An 8,077-nucleotide genomic window follows, 5' to 3' on the forward strand; every position below is an offset into this window, starting at 1 on the left:
AGGTGTTCTATGAGTACCGTTATCAGCCGGTAATGCACTGTAACCGAAGCACTCCATGTATTACTCCGCCACACAGGTAACCTAGCAACGATGCAGCGCTTACAAGCCAAACAGCGCAGATACAAACAGCTGTTTGTAACCAAATAGATACATCCTCTTTAACTCAAAATATTTCAATGATCAGCGATAATGGAATTGTGGTATAATCACAATAGAACACTTGAGGTTCATGTAAAATTGTCACTGTTATAATAAAAACCAACAAATAAAGAAAGTAAAATAAATTGTTAAACCTTATTTCTTTAAAGTATATATCTATAATAATAGTACTAGCAGTAAAAAATAAACGTATAATATCTTTCTCGCTCTTTCTTTCACTCTCTCTCCCTCTCTAGGTTCTGATGCTACAGTCAGTAGCTCTATGTTGACGGATCAGGGGGTTCCTGTGGTCGGTCTCTCCAATGGGAAATCCTTCTGCTTCAGCTCCTCTATGGAGACATGGTGAGAATCTCACACACTAAAGTACAGCTTCCAAACATGGTGGAGGTTGTTTCACACACTGTTACTGTAACAAAGAACATTCTTATCAAGTTCAAGGCCATCACTTCACTGGAACCCTACACAGCAACCACTTAGCAACACCACAGCAATCGTCTAGCAAGTCCAAGGTCATCCCCTAGCAACCATCTAGCAATCCCCTGTTAACACCACAGCAACTGACTAGCAACACCTTTGCCAACCCTTAGCAAGAACTTAAACACTTAAAGGCCATCACCTATCAATCAATTAGCAACCCCCTAGGATTCTACACATCAATAATCTGTCAACACCATAGCAACCTCTTGGGATAACCCAGCTAACCCTTGTTTGGTATTCAGTGGAATGTTTTTTAAGCACTTTTGGTTCTTTGCTCTCTCTCGCTCTCTCACTCTCTCACTCTCTACACCTCTACCTTTCTCTCTCCACCCCTCTCTCTCTACCACTATCTCTCTCTCTTTCCCTCTCTCTTTCCCTCTATATCTCTTTACTTCTCTCTGTACCACTGTCTCTCTCTCTTTTCACCTCTTCCTCTCTACCCCTCTCTCTTACCTCTCTCTCTACCACTGTCTCTCTCTCTCTCTCTCTCTCTCAACCCCTCTCTCTCTACCACTGTCTCTCTCTTTTTACCTCTTCCTCTCTACCCCTCTCTCTTACCCTTCTCTACCACTGTCTCTCTCTCTATCTCTCTCTCTCTCTCTACCACTGTCTCCCTCTCTCTCTACCACCCCTCTCTCTCTACCACTGTCTCCCTCTTTCTCTCTCTCCCTCTCTCTCTACCACGGTCTCTCTCTCTTTTTACCTCTTCCTCTCTACCCCTCTCTCTTACCTCTCTCTACCACTGTCTCTCTCTCTCGCTTTCGCTCTCTCGCTTTCTGCCTCTCTCTCTACCTCTCCCTCCCTCCCTCTCTACACCTCTACCTTTCTCTCTCCACCCCTCTTTCTCTCTCTACCATTATCTCTCTCTCTTTCCCTCTCTCTTTCCCTCTATATCTCTTTATCTCTCTCTCTACCACTGTCTCTCTCTCTCTCTCTCTCTCTTTTTACCTCTTCCTCTCTAACCCTCTCTCTCTCTCTCTCTACCCCTCTCTCTCTACCATTGTCTCTCTCTCTTTTTACCTCTTCCTCTCTACCCCTCTCTCTCTTACCTCTCTCTACCACTGTCTCTATCTCTCTCTCTCTATCTCTCTCTCTCTCTCTCTCTCTCTCTCTCTCTCTCTCTACCACCCCTCTCTCTCTACCACTGTCTCCCTCTTTCTCTCTCTCCCTCTCTCTCTACCACTGTCTCTCTCTCTTTTTACCTCTTCCTCTCTACCCCTCTCTCTTACCTCTCTCTACCACTGTCTCGCTCTCTCGCTTTTTGCCTCTCTCTCTACCTCTCCCTCCCTCCCTCTCTACACCTCTACCTTTCTCTCTCCACCCCTCTTTCTCTCTCTACCATTATCTCTCTCTCTTTTTACCTCTTCCTCTCTACCCCTCTCTACTCCTCTCTACCTCTATCTGTACCTCTCTTTACCTCACTCTCTCTACCACTCTCTCTCTCTCTCTCTCTCTGTCAGGAATCTGATAGCGGATAAGCAGGATGCTCTGGTTCAGTGTGCCGACTTCAGGAACTGTGTTTCGGCTCAGGACGCTCTGGGCTCTGTCGGACCCCTGGCCACGACTCAGGGGCGGAGTCTGAGGTGAGAGCAGTGATAAATGCCACAGTCTTACACAGAGCAGAATCATTTAGATACACCATTTAAAAGAGTTCTTCTCTGTGTAGGATCTATATACAACTTTAATGACTCAAAGTACAGCTTTGTCATAAATTAATCATAATTACTTTTAATCTGTTTTATGAACCTTTTATTAAAGCACGGCTGTGTAACACACAAAATACTGTGTTTTACCCCTTTAATATTAACCCCCACCCCTTCCTCTCCCCCAGTGCGGGCCGGCTGGCGTCCCGTCTGTCCTCCACTCCCCACCACCTACAGCAGGGCATGACCCTCGCCTTCCTGGAACAGCAGCTCTCCTCCGCTCTCGTCCTGCGCTCGTCCTCCGAGTACCGCCACTGGCTGCTCATCTACACCCGCTTTATAGTTAATGAAGGTAATATTATTAATGTATAGAAAGAAAAGTGCGTTAAACAAACCAGAATATGTTTCATATTTTAGATTCACTTGGCTGGGTTTTATAAAGTAGAGTCACCTGGAATTCAGGCTTTCAGTTAACAGCTGTGCTGAACTCATCAAGAGTTAATTACTTGAATTTCTTGTCTCTTAATAAAGTGTTTGAGAGCATCAGTTAAAGTAAAGTAGTGAAGAGGTAGAGTTACAGGTATACAGTGAATAGTGAATATTTGAGTAATGTTCTAATCCTGATTATGAGCAGCAAGAACTACTCAACTAAGTAAAGAAAACAATAACTTTAAGAAAAAATGTCAATCAGTCGATCTGAAAGTCTATTTCAAGAATTTTGAAAGTATGCTAAAGTGGAGTCATTGCAAAGACCAGTAAAATGTGATGTAAAAAAAACTATGATGAAATTCAATTCAATTCAATTTTATTTATATAGCGCTTTTTACAACAAAGGTTGTCACAAAGCCGCTTTACAGGAAAAACAGGTCCACGCCTCTTATGAGCAGCACCACAGAGATGCCAATTTTATGGTGACACAGTGGCAAGGAGCAAAAAACTCCCTTTAAGAGGAAGAAACCTTGGAAGGAACCAAGACTCAGTCCGAGGAACCCATCCTACTCGGGTTGACCCGCTCAGTACAAACAAACAACAAACAAATAACAGAACAAAACAACAGTACAGAGAGTTAATGTGAACTATGGCTAATATAACAGGTACTAATTTATGAATATAAGAATGTGATGGGCACAAACTATAGAGCTATGGCTAATACAGAAACAGATACTGAGTGTGTTAATGGTAATCAGTGCAGGGCTGCAGAGCCGGAGAACAACACAGCGGGCAGTGGAGAGCCAGGCTAGGAACATCAGGAACAGGGCATCTCCATACATGTAAAAGAGATAGATAGAGACAACAGAAAGGAAAGGAAGAGAGAAAAAAAAGCAGGAGTTAGAAGGGTTGTGTAATAATTCTGATGAGTAGAAGGACAGGGCTGATTCCTGAAAGCTGGAACCACAGACGGACACATCCAGGAAGACCGGCCGGCCAGGCGTCTCAGCACATGTGAGAAAGATAGAGAGAGAGAACAGAGAGGGGAGGGAAGAGAAAGGGGTTAGAATGGTTTTATAAAACTCTGCTGGAGTGGGATGGGCACTGGTAGCAGCAGCTCAGGACATGGGGAGAGAAAGAGAAAGCAGATGATTAGGACAGGGTTTATATATGCTGGAAATTGGCACTCATCAAGAGAGCCACAGGAAAGCAAGATCAAGAGTTACTTCTGTTTAACAGGATAAGTTCAGCAGAGTTACCAGCATCAGAAACTGAAAATTAGCAGCTTCCTCAAGTATTTTAGTTTTTAGTTATTACATGATTCCTTTAGTGTTTAATTTTGACTTGTAGTGAGAGACTATAGCCCCGCCCATTCAGTGTAAATATCACCAATACCTTCATCTCTCTCACTGTGTGTGTCTGTGTAGGTTATGAACATCGTTTACGGGAGTTGTGTAAGGATTTACTGGGACCAGTACACAAATCCAGCACCAGCTCTTGGGAACCGACAGTATTGGTGAGAACTGGGCACTTGTTTAAAAAATATATATACTGTATTTTTTGCACTATAAGGCGCACTTCAAATCCTTTAATTTTCCCAAAAATCATCAGTGCACCTTACAATCCGGTGCTTCTTATGTATAAATTCTACCAGTCAGGTATTAAGGAGCAGTAAAGCCACTCCGCTGAAGTACAGAGTTATACAGGAGTTTCAGTTTAGTTTTCCAGCACCGAGAGTGGAGCAGTATTAGCATTAGCCGCTAACCGTGCTAAGTGCTAGCTCTTTCACCGTTCAGAGGCAAGTATATTGGACTGTAATCTGTGCTGTCGGGTGTCATTTACGTTCGCTAGCGCTGCAGTTAGCTGCTTATGCTAATGCTAATGCTGCTGCACCCAGCCTTAGTGGAAATCTGGAAATGTAAGCTTACTGTAAATAAATGTAAGCACTTTATTCACCCAAATAAACTTCTTTTCAGGTGGGAAATCTGTGTAGATTAACATCCAGCGCTGGTTTGACTGGCTAAATAAGAAGGGAAACATGGCAACACCTCTGTTCCTTACTAGTGTCACATAATGTGCCTTCTAATCCATGAAAAGTGCAAAAAATACTATAATTTTGAATACATAAATATGCTATTATTTAATAATAACTTATTAATGTAACTTCTGTTCAGGGTCTGAGGAAGAGGGATGTGTTGGCTGAGGTCTTGCCTGTGATTGGTCAGAATTTGCGTTTTCAGAGGCTCTTCACGGAGTACCAGGATCAGCTGGAGCTGCTCCGCCTCAAATAGCACTTCACCCCTGTCTGTGAAGCCCCTCCCCCCGTGTCAGACCCTCGTCCCGGTCGCACTAACAGCCTTAGTCCTCCATACGCAGAGACAGTAAAAACTCCCACAATCCTCTCTGAGGAGCCAGACTCTGTCTGTGTAACAGACCATAGAAATATACTGACGAAAAACACACTGATGTATTAAGGTTGAATGAATTTGGTTATTATTAATATTAATAATAATAATAACAGTAATTATGTTGATGATGATGAGTTATGAGTGAATCGCTGGAATCTCCTGGTGTTGATTCAGAGAACAGAACCTCTCTCGCTATGAAGCTTTCTGTGAACACCTGTATGAATACTGAATCACTGGAGTCGACACTGAATCATATTGAATCGGTATGAATGAAGCTTGATAACTGAAAGCAATATTGAATCATACTCGAATCAGCGGAACCAAAACTGGGCTGAATCAGTAACACTGATATTGATTCAGCAAATCTGATACTGGATCATATTGAATCAGTATGAATGATGCTTGATCAATGAAAGCAGTACTGAATCATCCTGAATCCGTATGAATCGTTTTAACATAGATGGCGATACTGAAGCACACTGATTCAGTGGAGCCAAAAATGAATTAGTGGAGCCAACATCAAATAATGTTGAATCAATATGAATGATACTCAGCCAATGAAGGCAATACTGAATAATATTGATTCATTGTCCCTGGTATTAAATCACTGAAAGCATCATTGAATCACAGTAAATCAGTGAAGCCAAAACTGAATCATTTAACACGAATATTGGTTCAGCAAAGCTAATACTGATTCACATTTAATGTTCATCTGAATGATGAATCATTGACACTAATATTGAGTTGTTGGAGGCAATACCAAACCATTCTGAATCAATATGCACAAGACTCAGTGAAGCCAAAAGTGAATCATCAATATTGGTTCAGCAAAGCTGATACTGCATCACATTGAATGTTATCTAATAAGTGATGCTTAATAACTCTTGAGGGTTCAGAAGATCTAGAGCTGAATAAGTGAAGGTAATACTAAAGTGAATCACTTGGTCTGAATCAATCTTGATTCTGTGAAGTCAATATTGATTTAGTTTGATCCAGTACCTGTATGAAAATTACTCAGCCGATGAAGGCAATACTGAATCAAACTGAGAATTCATTGATACTGATTCCTTGATTCAGTTTGATTCAGTACCTGATTCAGTGTCTCTTTCTATCATGAAATTAGTGGAGTCAACACTGAATAGGCAGTTCTGAATAGTGAACCAGTGGATTAGACCCAGAGTTAGTATGAATTGATACTGATTCACTGATTCAGTAGGATCCAGAGCTAAATTAGTGAAGGTGATACCGCATCACTTAATACCAATCTCGATTCTGTGAAATCGATATGGACTCTGTTTGATCCAGTAATTGTATGAAAATTGTTCAGCCGATGAAGGCAATACTGAATCAGTGTGATTTATAATTAGCCGATGAAGACAATACTTAATCATACTGAATTAATAAGAATCATACTCAGCTGATGAAGGCAATACTGAATCAATATGAATCATAGTCGATAAAGGCAATACTGAATCAAATTGAGTCAATATGAATCATATTCAGCTGCTGAAGGCAATACTAAATCAATATAAATCATACTCAGCCAATAAAGGCAATACAGAATCAATTTAAATCAATATGAATCAGACTCAGCCAATGAAGGCAATACTGAATCATACTGAATCAATATGAATCGTACTCAGCCGATAAAGACAATAATGAGTCATACTGATTCAGTGGCCCAGCTATTAAGTTAGTTTGAATAGACACTGATTCATTGGTTCATTTTGATCCAGTCCCTGATTCAGTGTCTCTTTCTATTATGAAATTAGTAGACAACTGAATAGAGAGCCAGTGCATAAGACACTGAATTACTATGAATTGATTCTGATTCAGTAGGATTCAGTGGATCTAGACCTGAATTGGTGAAGGCAATACTTAACTGAATCACTTCTAACGTTATGGATTCAGTTTAATCTAAAACTCAGCCGATGAAGGCAATAATGAATCATACTGATTCAGTGGCCCCAAAATTTCATTAGTATGAAAAGACACTGATTCATTGATTTGTTGATTTAGTTTGATCCAATAACAGATTCAGATGATAATAGGCAGTACTGAATTGATACTGATTCACTGATTCAGTTTGATTCAGTGGATCTAGATATGAATTGGTGAAGGCGATACTGAACTGAACTGATTCACTTTTACCAACTTGATTCTGTGAAGCCGATATTGACTCAACTGATTCAGCACCTGATTCAGTATCACACACACACACACTCATCATGTTTTTGGATCAGAACCAAGCCAGACACGGCAGCCATTTTCCAGCTGGAGTGGACATTTTGCAGTTGTCGTTAGTCCAGATAAAGCGAGGGATGAGTCTGTGAGGGGGCGGGGTTTGTGAGGAGGGGGAGGCGGAGTCATGGTGGGATTAAATACCTGCCTCCTCTGCTGCCCCCTGCTGGTGGGAAGCCTGTGGGTTGTTTGTGTTTGTAAATGTTTGTACACATTTTGCCCTTTTTCTAGAAAATGACATGAAAGAAAAAAAATAAAGAACTGAGACTGAGCTACGACTGTGTGAGCGCCCTCTACTGGTCGGTGAGGGGTGTGGTCTTGTTGGGGGATGGGCGTGGTCACTGGATTAATGTGCAATATCCTATTGAACAGTGTTTTTAGTTCTGGTTTATTGGGTGGATGCAGTTCTGCGTTGCGGACACTGGATGGCAGCATAGTGCTGTTTTATGGATCTATTGAGTTTCTCAGTACAGAGTTGCTCAGATTTGATATACATACTGTGTGTGTGTGTGTGTGTGTGTGTGTGTGTGTGTACCGAACGTTGATTGACAGGAGCTGAATTAATCATCTTAAATCACCGTGCCAAAAACGAATGAGAAGTTAGATAAACGCCTGTCTGTCTTAAGATTAAAAAACATATATATTTAATTTTCAGCACCTCAACAAACCTCTCCATCTGTCCCGAGAGCAGCTTCCTGTCTTCCTCTGTCTGCTGTAATT

At 41.4% G+C, this 8,077-nt stretch overlaps 1 protein-coding gene across 1 annotated transcript in view; it reads left to right on the forward strand.

Annotated features, from left to right (window-relative positions):
* Positions 1-7,628, forward strand: part of LOC103034314 (protein HIRA) — a 34,655-nt gene extending 27,027 nt beyond the window's left edge. Inside the window, exons 21-25 of the mRNA XM_049470574.1 lie at positions 396-501; positions 2,097-2,219; positions 2,468-2,631; positions 4,136-4,224; positions 4,883-7,628. Coding sequence (XP_049326531.1) covers positions 396-501; positions 2,097-2,219; positions 2,468-2,631; positions 4,136-4,224; positions 4,883-4,999 — 599 coding nt within the window. The 3' untranslated portion in view covers positions 5,000-7,628. The remainder of the gene's footprint in view (positions 1-395; positions 502-2,096; positions 2,220-2,467; positions 2,632-4,135; positions 4,225-4,882) is intronic.
* Positions 7,629-8,077: the final 449 nt, after the last annotated feature.

The sequence above is a fragment of the Astyanax mexicanus genome, chromosome 22, assembly GCF_023375975.1.
Source record: "Astyanax mexicanus isolate ESR-SI-001 chromosome 22, AstMex3_surface, whole genome shotgun sequence".
NCBI classification, from domain to species: domain Eukaryota; kingdom Metazoa; phylum Chordata; class Actinopteri; order Characiformes; family Acestrorhamphidae; genus Astyanax; species Astyanax mexicanus.